The following is a 16,031-nucleotide window of genomic DNA, read 5'->3' on the forward strand; positions in this document are numbered from 1 at the left end:
ATCTGTAAAATTGTCATTTTGCACCACAAACCCAAACAGACACTGTCAGTATCCAAGCTGGGTATTTCATGTGCCAGCCTCATATGCTATTGATGTTGTGTGTGTGTGTGTTAATGTCTTTCATTAAGTGCCCCCAAGCTATGCCCCAGTAACCAACATCCGTTTTCCACAGTTATCACTCTAACACTTAAATGAAAGAATATCTTCGTACTCGAAGAGGCTCAAAACAGCTAATGAAACTCAAAACATCAGTTCGCTTTAGAATTGTCTAATCATTGTCTTCAGACACTGGGAAAAAATACTGAAGTCAATAATGAAGTCAATTGAAATAATGTCTTGTGATTCTAACACTCCCCTTGGATTTAATGTAGTTCCAGTTCTTTAATGCATAGAATATTTTTTATCTTCTCCACTAAAAACATTCATTTGAGGCTGTGGTCTAAATGCTATAAATCCATGGATTGGCAATATATCTGCTTAATGTAGAAGCTAACCTCCCTGTTCTCTCTGGTGCTTGGCAGATTATATAGATCTTTGGGATTTGTGAAGTTTTGTCTCAGTTACTGTAGTAGTAGTAGTAGTAGTAGTAGTAGTAGTAGTAGTAGTAGTAGTAGTAGTAGTACTGTTGTCCTCCATAGGTCAGTCCAAATCAACCTCTCAATTTCAGGCTCGCTTTTCAGTGTATCTATCCCATTGTTACTGTAGATCAATCTCATCCTTCCTCTCCTTCTATCACACCACCCTCCCTTTCTGAGCCCAGTTGGCCCAGGGCAGTGCAAGTATGTTTCTCATCCCCATCTCTCGCTCTCTTTCTTGAGCCTTTTCTTATTTTGCTGATAGAATGCTGTGTGTCTTTGTTGGGTTCCTTAAATATAAAGGTTGATTTCAAAAGGTTTTGAATTTATAATTATTTTGGATCTTGTTTTTAGACTCAGTTTTCACTGTAGTTCTATTTCTCCAGCTGTGATTGGCACTGGATAGCATGCCACGTAAGTTAGTATACTCTAAACTATCAGATATAATCCTCTTATGGCTGTATGCCATTTCCTCCACTCCATATCTCTCTATCTAACGTCCATCCCTCTCTTAAATACTCATGTTTGTCCTGATCCCTCTCGCTCTTACTAAACCTTTCTCTCCATTCCCTTCCCCCCTCCTTCTGTTCCAGATCCCCGGGGCAGCGATGGACCGGGTCAGCCTGCTGTGGCGTATGCGCCGGCGTGCTCGCAGAGGGGCGCTTTGCATGGGCTTCTTCTGCGTCTCCATGGCATTGCTCTACGCCCTCTGTGCTGAGAACAGCGTTCCCGTCACGGACGCAATCTTTGGCGTGCGGGCACGCACCCGTGCCCAGCCCCGGGCACACTCTGTCATCAAGGTTCGCCCCTTACATGTCTAACAGTTGTCACTGTCAGCAGGAAAACACATTTCATCATGTTTCGGAAGCCATTTGTGTGTCTGAAATGCATAATACCCAACAACAGACAATAAGTACTGTTGTCTGTGTGACAGGTGCTGCGAGGCGGGGCCAAGCCAATGTACATCGACCCTCAGAAGCTTCCAGGCGTCGTCCCTGGCAACCCCCACCGTCCAATCCCTGTGCTGTCATCGCCCAACCACACCCAGGAGGTTAAGGAAACACACTCCAAGCGGAAACAGAAAGAACGGGAGCCCACAGGATTTCTCGCTTGGCTTTTGCCCCGCCCCTTCAGGCGTGCCATGGAGACCCTGTTTGGTGGGCGTCGTAAGGGGGAGCTGAGCGGCGCAGGAGATGCTGCGTTCTTCGGGCCCAACGGAGCTCTGGGGGAGGTGTGGGATGATGAGATGTCAAGCAGCATGTTAGGACACAGGCTGAGAAAGGTGGTGCAGAACTATCAGGTGAGAGAGAGACCACGTGGTGAATACAGCATTAAAACTGTATTCTTGTCATCTTCACCATCATCACGGTTTTCCCTCCTTGAAACTGACTAAAATTGTTCTTCTCATCCCCATGTCACCCCTCCCTGCCTTTTTGTGTAGGCGATGAACAAATATGGGGTGGAGGTCTCTGGACCTGGGGGTGTGGTCAGCCGCCCCAAGGTGAGCGGTCCTGAGCTGCTCTGCCAGTTGAAGGAGAAGGTGGAAGTCGCCACTCTGACCTCTGATCTTCAGCCCTTCTCTTCGCTGACTTGGGCATCCCAGCTGCCCCCTAAACCTCTCACCTCTGAACTGGGCCCCTTTAAGACCTGCGCCGTGGTGTCATCTGCTGGATCGCTACGCTACTCAGGACTGGGGAAGGAGATAGGTGGGAACCAAAGAAATACTAACCCAGATCTACACCTTTTGAATAAGAAGCACATCTAAAAGCAGCCGACCAAAAAGAACAACGAGTAAAAAAATAAATAAAATACCATTAATGTTATGTCTGAGATCGAATTTCTCTCCTTGTTTCCGATCTCCAGACTCTCATGACGCCGTCCTCAGATTCAACGCTGCACCCACTGTGGGCTTTGAGAAAGACGTTGGCTCCGTGACCACTATCCGCCTCATCAACTCACAGGTAACAGGACATTTAACAATCGAATTGGCGCTGACTTGTCACAAACTTTCTCACGCTTTCTAGAAGCCTCCATGTTTCTAGACAAACATCACCTGTATTTAAATATTTTTTTACGTGCTGTGTTGTGCTAAATGAGTGGCCACAAAATGCCCACTCAGCGGTGCTTTCAGACTATGAACTTTGCCTCCATCAAAAGCGTTTTGTCTAAACCAATGACTTGAATGTTTGCAAATTCCTCCTAATGTAGACTACCATCTACATTGAGGTTAATAATTAATAGTCGAAAAAGTTGTCCATAAGTTTTCATTAAGTTTCCTTTTTTCACCATGGACATTTGATCAAATAAAAGTGTTTAACAGGAAAGTATGTCACATGAGCAGGATCATCTGTGGTAACCTGTGGTGGGATGGATGTTTTCTACTGGATCCTAGGTGATGGCTTCAGAAGATCACCGTTTCCTGTCCAGTTCTCTGTACAGCACTGGTGTTCTGGTGGCCTGGGATCCTGCACCTTTCTCTGCTAATCTCAGCAAGGTAAGAGACAGCAACATTGGACACAGCATCGTCCTTCTGCAGCTAACACGCAGTTGAGACATATACACACATACAGAATTACCTGGAATGGAATGTGGCAAGCGGAAGACTCTGGACCTCTCTCTGCTTCAGTGGTACAACAAGACAGACTACCCCATCTTTGATCAGTACCAACGCTACAGGAGGCTCCACCCACTCCAGCCTTTCTACATTCTGCATCCCCGCTTTGAGTGGCAGCTTTGGCAACGAATCCAGGATAACATGGCAGAACCCATACAGAAAAATCCACCATCTTCTGGCCTTCTAGGTAAAGGAATAATCCCTCCTAGATTACTTTTGATATTATTGATCCTAGTTCATCCTGATTTATTAGATTTTCTCATTGTGTCCTACTCTACATAGGCCCATAGCATAACTCACATACATAGCATAACTCTTATCAGTGCATGAGTATATTGAAAAAAGTTACGAACAAATGTGTCAATTATTAACAATTCCTGACATTTACGGATTCATTTCAACTTCCTCCTCTGTCCTGCCTTCCTCCCCTCAGGCACAGTTCTGATGATGTCATTGTGTGATGTTGTGCATGTGTACGAGTTCCTGCCGTCCCGGAGGAAGACTGAGCTGTGTCATTACTACCAGCGTTTCTACGACGCTGCCTGCACACTGGGGGCCTACCACCCCCTGCTCTACGAGAAGAACCTCGTCAAGAGGATGAACCAGGGGCTCGACCGGGACATTTATACCCATGGCCGGGTCACATTACCGGGCTTCAGAAGCCTCAACTGTACCCAGAGAGCTGGAAGTAACAAGGCACTGACTTAAATAGCCAGCTACCTCACATCCCAACACAAAGACACATACTCTTCACAAAGAGACACACACAGATATCCACCAAGAACCGCATGTGGATTTAACATCCTATCTTCAAACAATTGCAGATACACATACCTCCTTGGCACAAGCATGCCACACTGAAAGGTGTGATAAAAAAAAAAACCTGAATCTACCTAAAAATCAACCTTTTAGGTTTTCAAAACGTACACAGCTTTCTTGTGTATGTTTTGAAACACACAAAGGACACACATGCACACACCTGTTTGGTTGTTCTGTAGGCTTCTATCTATGTACATACTGTAAACATGTATATGGTCACAACATGGTGAGGTGCTGATGTGGGTTGTCTCTCTCTCTCACCCAGCCCCTGTGTCTGAGGCAGGCCAGAGACCAGGGACAGCTACACGAATGTCTCTGCATGCCTGACTTGATGCGCACGCACACACATGCCCTCTCTACTCTGCCCTGCATGATTTACATGTTTCTCTGCTCCAACACACCTGATTCAAATGAATGGGTCGTTATCTAGTTAATGCGGAAGCCTGTTAACGACCATTTATTTGAATCAGGTGTGTTGGAACAGAGAAATATGTAAAACTTTCAGGACAGGGGGTACTTGAGGACCAGGGTTGAGAACCAGTGTTATACACCACTTATTAGCGGCCTCCTTTCCCTGGTCGGACACCCTGAATACGGCCTGTGTGGTACTCTAAACACTGTATCCCCTCACCTAACCCTTTAGCAATATTTGAATGCAGACAGGGGACCTCAGATGGGTATTTGGTTATTTATACAACCAGGGACAATCAATTGATAGATGAATACATCCACAGTATAATACTCGTGCTTAACAATAACCAGTTATAACTGCAGGCAGCTGAGCAGGAGAGTTTTCCTTGAAGCAGCGCATCAAGAGCCTCCTAGTGGACAAGAAAAGGAATATTTAATCCCTTAGGAGGATAGATTTGTATTTATTGATGTCATTACATTTTAGAGAGAATGTCAAACAGATTGTCTCTAAACTTATTGTTGCACTCTTGTCCTTAGCCCCTTCCCCTGCTGGTTGTGGGTCATTTATTTATTAAAACCGGTTTTCTTTGTGGTGAGCTTAAACTTGTTTGGAGAGCACACCTAAGGAAAAAGAACAAAGTTAGTTTTCAAGGCCACTGTCTTGTCACACTCATGTTACTTTCTTGGTTTTAAGATATATTAACAGCTAGTACGAGGAAAAAGTGGACTTTTACGACAAACCACAACAAACTGCTTTGATCACCGATCTCTGTCCTGTGTTTTATTTTTCAATCTGCATTTATGCTTTAAAAAAGCATGGCTGAAGAGTGTTGCATGATTTAACTACTGTATACCTACTCAGTATCTCAATACCAACCCTATATCATACTTACCATACTAATCTTATGGAAGATGATACAGTTGTTTTTTTATGCTAGTGATTAGTATCACAAACCAGTCAAAACAAGCAGCTGCCTGCAACCCTGTAAGATTACGTTAAACTAATTGGTGTTTTTTCCATGCACAGTACAGACACAAGTCAGCAATGAAACGTCATGTGCTTTAAAAAAGCAGTTGTAAAAAATGTGGTAGTTTTATAAAAGTAACTGGTATTATTTTTTGGTCAAATATTGGTACAGCCTGTGTCTGTTGCCATTGTGTTTCTGTTCAGTCTGGTATACAGTTAATCTGTGGTAAATGCAATGGCTGGAGACTGAAGCCAGATCATGACCGCAAGCTCTGAAAGGTTTCAAACCCGAGACAGATACAGCATCCATTGCAATTAACCTACAGAGAATGTAGTGACAAAAGGGAAATCTAATAAAATTGCACTTTTATCAAAATTGGCAGTTATCAGGACACACCTGTACTCTCTTCGATTGAAATAACACCTTATGTCCCTACATCTACTGTGCCAAAACATTTCATCTCAGGAAATGATTGTCTCCTCAACAAAGTATGTTTTTTTCATTTTCAGTTAAGCATGATCTTATATGGTCACGGCTCCATCTACAACACTGCCCTGGCACACAAGGACATTATTTAAAAATGGCCTACAGTTAGGAAGTATCATTCCTTAATAAAGACATACCTATAAGAAATAAAGCGCTTTGAAATTTGCTGGAAAGCATTACTAGAAGGAGGGTATGTTGATGACCGATTTAGTTTTGTGACAGGACATCAAGCAAAGGGAAATAATCAAATTTTCTTGCATTTGGGTACTTTATCACTGCCTATCTGTCACACGTCAACCCATCCTGGTACACACAGAGTAACTTCTCACAAAGCTTAAATGCTGATAAATATTGATGGTTGTAATAATAAATATATCCGGTATACATGTTTTTCCTAGGTCTCCTCGTCCGTAACACAGTCACAAATGTCAATACCGTGTTCATGGAATGTTCAAGTCATGTTTTCATTAAAGGGAGCTATACTCAAGAGATTGTATTGGTTTGTTATCAATTATAGAAACGTGTCACTCCATCACCTGGGCCCTAAGAGGCAGGGGGTGCTGAAACAGATGAACAGACAACCAATAAGAGATAGAATCTGTTAGGTGTGTGCATTGGAGGATAACCTTGGGATTGGTCAAGCCCTATACCTATCCCATCTGACGATTGAGCAGTTGTCTTGGGTCCTCAGGAGATAACTTCAACCATTCTCACAATCTTGGAGGGCTAGGGTTCTATAAACTGGAGAGCATAGAAGCTTGCAACGTCACACTTGTGCTACTTTGAAAACTTATGAGTATATTTTCAGATTTTCTGGTTATAAACTGCAACACTTTTCTTATTGCATTTAAGAATGCATAGGTCTGTTCACTTTAGCAAACATGAAGTAGACTAATTTCTTGGTAAAGACTTATGATGTAATATATAAACCAATGCTGCATCTCTAGACTATTAACATCCTGCACTAAAAAGTAAGCTGTTGACCAGTGATAACCTTGTATTACAACCCCCCCCCCCCCCCTCTTTAGAGATCTGCTTTTCAGCCCTAAATAATCGAATTGTAAAAATATATCATGTCCTGCCAAAGAAAAATTCACAAGGGACTTAATTTAACAATGGAGAATAACAAAGTATTTGCGCTTCAAATGATACAATCCATAGAAAGCCATTGAGATTAACAAATATCCATTACAGTAAGCATTAGAGATTGACACATTAGCTATTAACCAAAATGTTTATTTCTAGCAAGTCGCCAAAGACACTGAATACGGAGTTTCCAGGGGAGAACCGGAACTCCCATCTGTAATATAGCAGACATTAAACTTAAAATGTAATTTCTATCAATGGCACTTTAACAGAAATTAAAATAAGCAAAAGTAGGAGATAAATGGTTGTTCTTGTCTACAAGCCAAGACGCAGACAGTCCTTTAACAATCTTAAATGAAATCACACAATCCCTTTACATCATACCCCATCTTCATAGTCCTGCCCCCCCTCCCCCCCCCCCATCCTCCAAACTGTAGTTGCAAAGTCTCGCTGCAAATCTGTCATCAGGATCATCTAGAAAGACTGGGACCAAATTACTCAAAATTGTTTTATTTCAAAAGCTCAGTCGGCTTCAGATTCTCATGTAAATCCAGTAGACATGTAAAATACAACCATTACAATACATTAGATTCAAAAAAGGTACCAAAAAGTACAGTAAAAATTACACTTCCATTCCTGGAAATGTGGACCGGAAAAAAAAAACGAAACAAAAACAAAAAGGGAAAAAGGACTAAAATAAAAACGTGGAAAAGTGACATTGCTTCCCCAGTTCCTCAGATGGTCTGTACAAATGGTCTGTTGTCACAAAGTCGAGTGTCAAGTCCTGCATCATCATACTTGTCTTAGTTGCCGTTCATCACAGTCTCTCACTCAGTTACTTGAGTCCTGGAGAGGTTGGAGAGAGAAAGAAAACAAAAAAAGACATGTTGTAGCACACAATCATATCCACACAATCCCACCACCAACACCAAACAGGAAGCAGACAGCTAGGAGGAGATCAAGCATGCAAGAAGAGGAAAGGGGGCTGGTTGGATTAGGAAGCCAATACTGCTGGTTAGATTGATATGTAGATAGAGCATAGCATTATAGGAGTAAAGGGCAGATATTTGTTGAAGTCGCTGTGCAGCCTCAAAGCAGATAGTCTCCCATCTCCCACTGTAGAAAAACCCACTGGTTTGAACATGGTCCACCGCAACAGCAACCCTTAGTGATCTGTAGTGTAGTGGTTAGGGTGCATCTATGATGCCTAGTTCGTGCTAATCATAATCAATAGGATTTGGAAGTTGTGTGTAAAAACTCCAACACAGCACTATGAACTAACGGTAATAAAACGAATTGGTCCGAATTGAGTAGGGTAATTTGGTTCAAATCCACCACAATGGGCTTCCCCTCCCTCAGACAGAATGGAGGCTACATCTTGGCATGGATCGAGTTAGCATCACTGCCACAGGTTTCTAAACAGCTACAAAAAGGCACCACAGTGTTACAAGGCACTAGAAACGCATACCTGCACTACATGTGATCAGTATGGCTTGTAGCTACTCTGGTGGCCTCCACGTCTTGGAGTTTTCCCATAGCTTGTATTTCCCTGGTCTGCGGGAAGAGAGAGAGGACTGAGTGCTTCTGTGCAGAGACAAGTCAAACAGTCAGCCAGCCCGCCAGCCAGCCATGTCTGTTCATACTCACTGTAGTCGTATCCACCCCCGTAGCCATAGTAACCGGAAGAGTAGTAGTCGTTGCCGTAGCCACCGTAGTTTCCATAGCCCTGCTGGCTACCATAGCCGTAACCTTGGTTACCATAGCCCTGGTTCCAGTAGTTACTGTAGCCTTGGTTCCAATTCTGAGTCTGACCTGGAGGAGGGCAACATGCAGGTTAAGAATAAAGACGCACCAGTCTTAAAAAAAAAAAAAAAAAAAAAAAAAAAAAGATACCCTTAAGTCTTACAGTACAGATACATTTTGTGGACCGTGCCAACAGAAAAGGTTCAAAAGTTTTGCCCTGTAAGTGAATTAAATGATATACATATATATATACTTATGATAATTAAGTGTGCACTCTCAATCTAATTTTAATGTACATATGTGCATTAAAATTAGATTGAGAGCGCACACACTTAAAACAGCCCAAGTAATGGGGTTGTCTAGCAGTGCAACTCACCCCCACGACCGCGACCCCCCCTGCCTCCACCCCGGCCTCCATACTGCTGCTGCTGGTACACCTCCTTAGGTTGGGCGATCTTCAGCTCACACTGGGAAGGAAATGCGAGTGGCAAGGGTACAAAACATGAAATAATAATCTGAACTTAATACATCGTCTTCAATGTTGTGTCCGTGATGGTCATTAGCGCATTTTTCAAGACATGATAGAACGAGGAAAGCCTTTCTTTCAGCAACTCCTTTAGTCATCCACCAACTCCCCTCAGTCCTCCTGCCACTTCCATATGCATCTTTAAATCCTTTCACTTCAGATTTAGACTTTGATTAGGGCTCTGGACATGGCAGACGCCCTCATTTCAAACATTGTGTTACCTTGCTGCCCTCGACGGTGTGGAACTTCTTCTCCAGGCACTTCTTGACAGAGGTCTCGTCTTTGTAGGTGATGAAGATGAAACCCCTCCTCTTTTTGAACTTGGGGTCAACAGGAAGTTCTATGGTTTCGATCTAGTTGCAGAGATGGATACATGCATCAGAACACTGAAGAACCATAGCCCCCTTGTGGTTAAGATGTCCTACACATCAAATAAGACTACTATTAACTAAGCTTTAACTTGCAAAGCAGGGATGGTAATGGGCATTAGACATGGGTGGCATTTGAGTGCCGTAGGACATATTTGGGACATCCTGTAATTCAACACGGAAAGATGCTAAAATCTGTCATCTGAATGCGTCTTCGGTAGATTTAATGTCAGGGGCCCCTTAGACATAGAAAAGTGAAGATGCCAAACCTCTCCGAAGGCTCCGAAGTATTCTCTTATGGTATCCTCTGAGGCCTCTGGGTTCAGACCTCCTACAAAGATCTTCTTAGCAGGCTCTTTCTTCATGGCCATGGCCTTCTTTGGGTCTATCTGTCGACCATCTAGTCTATGTTCCTTCTGTTCAAGCACCTGACGGGGACAATGACAAAACTAAGTTAGCATCACAATCAAAGTATTATGGCCAATATCTAAGCATGATGAAACCCCTAAGACCCATACATACATGCTGAGTTATTAAGCGGGATGCACACACACATACCTTATCTACACTTGCAGCTTCTTTGAAGAGGATGAAGCCAAATCCTCGTGACCGGCCCGTGTTTGAGTCCATCTTGATTGTGCAGTCTGCCACCTCCCCAAACTTAGAGAAGTAGTCTTTCAGGTCTTTTTTACTAGTGTCCCAGCTCAGCCCACCGACAAACATTTTCCTGCAGATAGAATCAGACAGATTAGCTATGGACAACATTAAACAAATTGGTAATATGCATTTTAAATTGCACTAGTTGGCATTTGTAATATTTGGTGGTTTTGTCCTGTAAAAACAATTCATTTTTATCTAGACAAATCTGTTAAATCATTAAATAAAGAGAATGTCCTAAGACTTACCCAGCGTCGTCCTCGCCTTTGCTTGCATTAATCTGTCCCCCCTCGCCAGCTCCATTTTGTGAGTCTCCCTCTCCCTCGCCTTCTCCTTCGCCTTCTCCCTCGCCTTCTCCCTCGCCTTCTCCTTCTCCTTCTCCCTCGCCTTCAGCCTCGGCCTCCTCCTCTGCCTCGGCCTCTGCTTCCACAATGGCCACATCCTCTTCTTCCTCCTCATCCTCCTCTGCTGCTAATGCTACTTCATCTCCCTCTGCCGTGCAGCTCTCGTCTGCCTCTGCCTCTACCCCCGGTTCCTCTGTCTCGGGCTCTGGTTGCTCCGTTCCGTTCAGGTCCTCCTCGCCTTCGTTACCATTTTCGGAGGTCTCCATGAACTGATGCTCAGCGTCAGCCATGTTGATCGCCTAAAGAATATATAAACAAATCGACTCGAGTTTACATCATCGCATCGACAAAAAAAATTCAACAAACGTTGGCTTACTTTTTCAAATTTGAAGTCGACCGCGCACTCTGCGCAGTCAATTCATTATGCAGGTCCGCACCCCCCAGCTAACTCGAGCTAGCTAGTCAATTCAGCTAGCCATTTAGCAGTTAGCTAGCCGGCTAGAGACGTTAAAAGCAACGGGATTGTAATCTATATTAAATAATGAATTGTTTGTTAACTAGCAGAGTACAAAACTATCTAGAAAACCAGGCGATTGATTACATATTAAGAAGTAAAATTGAGCATTGTTCAACAACCCATACCATTTAGCTATCCAGCTATTCGCTATAGCTATTGTAGCTGTCTATTCGTATTTGCGGCCTGCCTTGAAAAAGCGCCTTACTAGCAAATTGGCTAAACACCGGCTATTTCAGTTCAATAACGACAAATAGCTGGAAAAAGCAGTGCCATAACAAATACTCGTGTAGCAAGCAATACTTAACAGATTTGTGTTCAAAGAAAGAGTTACAAAATAGGAGCTTACTGTAAAAATTAATGTTACGGAGGCTGCTTATCAAGATGGATACTCTCCGATTCCGCTGCTAACTCGTGGCAATTTTTATACCACCGGAAGTTCTCTGGTCGATAGGACCCTTCTAACAACAAAGTCCGTGATACGATATTGAGAGCTGGCATAGTGTTAAAGCTATTACCCCATTGGTTAGTAGAACAGTATACGCTGCTATTGCCCTCCCCCTTTCCACTCATTTGAAACACTGTAGCAACAGTTAAAACAATTTCGATGACAAAGTAATTTAACAAACAAAATGTAAAGGTTGGAGCATTTCCGTAAAACAATCCAGAGTATGATCATAAAACAGCCTACCAAATATTGTCTAACCTTAATATTCAGCCAAAACGTATTGGAACAGATTTTAAAAGCATATATATCGGTATATATAAATAACATTACCAGCTTTTACCCCCAACCCAATTTATACTGGTATCCTAATTTATACTTGTGACCTTTGACAGTTTCTTCCAGCACACTGTTCAATTCAGAGTCTAGGAAGGGCAGCTTCTGGAGGGCAGCAGGCCTTTGAGTAGTGCTGTTGGAATTATTACTGTGGTAACATTGCCTGATTGATACTGTGACAAGTCTAGGCACGACCCAAAGCAAGGCACAAGTCTCTGTGCATACAGTCTCCTTGGAAACCAATGTTGTAGAACTGAGGTGGACCATCAACACAGCAATCAGAACTTCTGAGGCACTGATAATGACAGGATGCTGAAATATTCAGTCCAGACTTCAGAGACATTTTACAAAAGCCAGACACCCCATCAGACTTGATCAGGTAGGTACCTTGCCTTTGTCTCTGCTTTGCCAGCTAAAGCTATAGTGATCGAGAGAATGGTTACGTTTTGTCCATTCCTGTTCAACTCCAATGTTCTCCAGCCTACTTTCAGTTGATGTGTGTGGATGGGATCAATCACACTGGGGTTGATGTGTAGGCAGTGTAGTTAGCTGATTGTTTAAAAAGTTCACCAATCACTAACCATATTGCCAGCACATCGACTCGCAAACTTCAATCGTGAGACAATGGAGAACCCTCCCAAACCAGCTACATAACGTATGAAAAACAATTTCTTAAAAACAATTGATCCTTTTTATTCAGACAATCTTTTACATTTAGAAATGGCAATTGTAGTTAAGACAACATAAAATGTTTTTTTTTATTAAAATACTTGTCAATTAAAAATGCTTTATCAGCATAATTTTGATAATTTCATAAATAATGTAAACTTGAACCTTGTAGTTCTCTATAGTTCCATTTGTGGGCCTTGGTTCCCCAGCAGTTCCAGTTCCCTAGGACCTGGACTTGCTGACCCAATGGTACTTGTCAACCCGGGGCCCAGTAAAGCAGAAGGATGGCCTGTAGGGTTTGTAGCCTTTCTGGGGAGGGAACTGTGAGCTGTGCTGGGAGAACAGGGTCCCTGGAGGGGCATGAGATGGGTGGCCCTCCCCAGAGAAAGGCTTCCTTTTGGGGTACCCTGCCCACGGCTGTGGGCCAGCTGGAGCAAATTCACTGATCTGAAGGAGAGCAACATATGTAATCTGAGGATCTTACTTGACATACAAAATTAAAAACATTATAAAATTTAAATAAACGATGTGGGAAGTATGTGCACCTGGTAGACACTGTTAGGATTGCTCACTGTTGGAATCGTTTTGGGCTCTAGGTTGGGGGTTGGGCCTGGAGCAGGGCATGAAGTTGATAAGCTGCTGCAACTGCTACTCATGCTGGTGTCCCCACCCTCCTCATCAGACAAGGCCCCTGATTGGATATCCAAGGCAGCACGCTCCACAGCATTTTGAATACGACGAGAAAATTCCCCACCACCACGGTGGAAGTCCTCCAGCTGAATTACACAGAAGGGTGTACAGCGCTCCCCATACCTGCACAGAGAAAGCATCAGACCAACACAAAAACCCTCTACCACTTGTATATGGACCAAGCCTATTCAGAAGCTTGTTAATATGAACAGAGTTCAGAATCAGAAGGGATTTTATTCGTTTGCACAAACAAGGAATTTACTTTGGCAGGGAGGTGCATACATTAAACATATAGGAATACTAAAACTTAATGTGGATTAACTATACAAAAGGAGCAAAGTCTAGCTAATACTAAGGGGGTTCTAGCTAATACTAAGGGGAATAAAATAAAGTATAAAATATAAGTAGTCATAATTTACAATCTAACCTATAAAAACAGAGTGCAAGAGAACGATACAATAGTGCAAAGGTCATAAGGTCACTTAGGAAATTATGCCAATACACATTTACCCTGCTCAACATCAGGAACCAGGTTTCAAACTGATTCTCATCAGCTCTAGAATGCTCCAAATGATTCCATCAGTTCTTAAATGCTCTAGACAAGAATTCCATACAAGTGTCTTACCTGCAGGAGACTTCTCCTGGGTCCACCCAGACAGTAAGTTCCTTTGGCAACCCCAGATCTTCATACAGAATGGCACCTTTTATACATGCCCTCTCTAACACTGGATCCCTCAACTGGAAACGATTCATACGCAGACACCTGCACACAAACGCATAAAAAAACATTAGATCAGGACATACCTCCACTGGTGGATGTGCACATGCATGCACTGACATTTAGACCTGATCTTGGTCACTGGGTGGCACTTAACCTGGTGTGTGTGTGTGTGTGTGTTTCTACTGACCTGTACGCCTGGCCTTTGCTCGGAATGTGTGGGTACCAATGGTTCTTGTAGCTCTCAAACAGAGCAGAGGTCAGAGCAGCAGCAAAGCGATCTCTGCCCTCGTTGTCCAGGCAGCCATGTCTCTTGGCCAGTCGTGCTACAAAGAACACAGCTGCAGCTATTTCGTCCTTCATAACTACTAGCCACGCACACTGTTCCACAATCAGACTCACCAAAATAAATTTCACAAGACAAACTAAATTCAGCAGAATCTAGTAGACAATTGTCTACACTATTAATACCAAACTAATCAATCTAGTAAACTAATTTGTTCTTTAACGCCCAAGGGATGGCTTGATCAATCGCTATGCCTCCAGCCTTAAAAATGGTAGATGATAAAGGTTACAGCCTCATCTCAAGTTAGCTGGGGACTGGGGTGATAAAGTAAAACACACACTGCCAGCACCACACAAGCCTTATCATAGACACTAAAAAGCCACACACCTGCTGCCGGTTGCTGTAATTAATCAGGTGTGTGAGATTACAAGTGGGTAGGGACATAGAGGGAGAGGTGTTCTCCATGGTGATCCCATATTATTATTGATGTATTCCATAAAGTGTCACATTTTTTGCCAGCCATAACTTCTAGGACTCCTTGCTCTCAACCAATGTACTTTTGTTTGCAAGTACACAAGAAGTTGTTGTTTGCTTATGAAAACAGCAGGGGGCAACAGAGAGACATTTTCCACTAAGTTTTTAACTCGGACTCAGAGCTTACTCTATCCACTCAGGACTTTTTTGATCGCGGTTCAGGTCAGGCCAGTCAACGTTCTGACTGCTGCACAAGTGCCATGTCATCTTACTTTTTCACTTTTTAGTCATGCCACAATTCTCACTTGGCTTTATCCTGGCCTCAAACTCTCTTGTCCACTTCACTCCACTCTTAATCACATGCATGTTTTCCATAGGTAACTTCTGAAAGTTGTAATTTTCTCTGGCATTCCTATTAGCAAAAAGGCTGTTGACTGAGCAGAGACAATCGAAGGTGGAAGTACACGACTGAAAAGCAATTCCCTTTTGTTGTTTTTCCCCGCTTAGCGCCAATCATCATAACTCTCCACGTTGATCACATTGGCGCCATGTACTTGAATAATAGCAGCATTATAGTGTTACATAACTGTACTTTTCATGTATTAATATTCTAAACAAACAGCCCATTACACACACATCATGACATCATTACATGTATGAATGAGTTTCATCAAATAATTGAAAACTGGAATTTACTGTGAAGCTCTTCCTACAGTGAGAGGGCTATCTGTATAGGAAATACATTTGCAGATTTTCTACTGCCCCTGAAATCCTGAAACAGTAAAGTGACACTGTAAAAACAAAGTAAATGTTAAACCTGTATGTATGTATGTATGTATGTATGTATGTATGTATGTATGTATGTATGTATGTATGTATGTATGTATGTATGTATGTATGTATGTATGTATGTATGTATGTATGTATGTATGTATGGATTGATGTATGGATGTATGGATGTATGTATGAATGTATGAATGTATGTATGCTGTCAATGTATGAGAAACACAGTGTGAAATTAATTTAATCTCAGCTTAATAGTTAGGGGTCAGTCTGCCTGCACAGTCCAAGGTCTCTATCTGATCCATCTATGTCATTTCTACATACATACATGCTAAATGTATGCTTTACAAATAAGTGTTAAATACAATACTAGACTACACTATACACCATTTAAGTCTGTCAGGCACAGACAAGCTGATCTCACCTTTCCCCCACACACACACACACACACACACACACACACACACACACACACACACACACACACACACACACACACACACACACACACACACACAC

The 16,031-nt window shown here is 42.7% G+C and overlaps 3 protein-coding genes across 5 annotated transcripts; 1 reads left to right on the forward strand and 2 right to left on the reverse strand.

The window, feature by feature from the left end:
* Nucleotides 1-1,159: 1,159 nt before the first annotated feature.
* Nucleotides 1,160-6,360, forward strand: st6gal1 (ST6 beta-galactosamide alpha-2,6-sialyltranferase 1). The gene is made up of 7 exons (XM_084698152.1): nucleotides 1,160-1,375; nucleotides 1,510-1,875; nucleotides 2,017-2,281; nucleotides 2,439-2,536; nucleotides 2,968-3,069; nucleotides 3,202-3,376; nucleotides 3,623-6,360. Exons 1-7 carry the CDS (start codon nucleotides 1,184-1,186, stop codon nucleotides 3,895-3,897), a joined length of 1,473 nt encoding a protein of 490 aa, XP_084554278.1. The 5' UTR covers nucleotides 1,160-1,183; the 3' UTR covers nucleotides 3,898-6,360.
* Nucleotides 6,361-7,453: 1,093 nt separating this feature from the next.
* Nucleotides 7,454-11,581, reverse strand: LOC146288082 (heterogeneous nuclear ribonucleoprotein A/B-like). 2 transcript variants are annotated; one of them, XM_084698478.1, is made up of 9 exons: nucleotides 11,461-11,581; nucleotides 10,502-10,896; nucleotides 10,155-10,323; nucleotides 9,866-10,024; nucleotides 9,450-9,581; nucleotides 9,079-9,169; nucleotides 8,607-8,771; nucleotides 8,428-8,513; nucleotides 7,454-7,805 (listed from the first exon to the last, which is right to left on the reverse strand). In XM_084698478.1, exons 2-8 carry the CDS (start codon nucleotides 10,885-10,887, stop codon nucleotides 8,443-8,445), a joined length of 1,173 nt encoding a protein of 390 aa, XP_084554604.1. In that variant the 5' UTR covers nucleotides 10,888-10,896; nucleotides 11,461-11,581; the 3' UTR covers nucleotides 7,454-7,805; nucleotides 8,428-8,442. The 2 variants fall into 2 exon arrangements, with proteins under 2 accessions (XP_084554604.1, XP_084554605.1); XM_084698479.1 differs by lacking the exon at nucleotides 8,428-8,513 and having other exon boundaries at nucleotides 7,663-7,805; nucleotides 11,461-11,572.
* A 979-nt stretch (nucleotides 11,582-12,560) lies between these two features.
* On the reverse strand, nucleotides 12,561-14,591 carry btg4 (B-cell translocation gene 4). Of its 2 annotated transcripts, none has more exons than XM_084698408.1 (4): nucleotides 14,160-14,591; nucleotides 13,877-14,014; nucleotides 13,107-13,374; nucleotides 12,561-13,008 (listed from the first exon to the last, which is right to left on the reverse strand). In XM_084698408.1, exons 1-4 carry the CDS (start codon nucleotides 14,330-14,332, stop codon nucleotides 12,784-12,786), a joined length of 804 nt encoding a protein of 267 aa, XP_084554534.1. In that variant the 5' UTR covers nucleotides 14,333-14,591; the 3' UTR covers nucleotides 12,561-12,783. The 2 variants fall into 2 exon arrangements, with proteins under 2 accessions (XP_084554534.1, XP_084554533.1); XM_084698407.1 differs by having other exon boundaries at nucleotides 12,561-13,032; nucleotides 14,160-14,565.
* Between the last annotated feature and the right edge of the window lie 1,440 nt (nucleotides 14,592-16,031).

Source organism: Hypomesus nipponensis, chromosome 5 (genome assembly GCF_054491055.1).
Source record: "Hypomesus nipponensis isolate SF chromosome 5, ASM5449105v1, whole genome shotgun sequence".
Classification (NCBI taxonomy): domain Eukaryota; kingdom Metazoa; phylum Chordata; class Actinopteri; order Osmeriformes; family Osmeridae; genus Hypomesus; species Hypomesus nipponensis.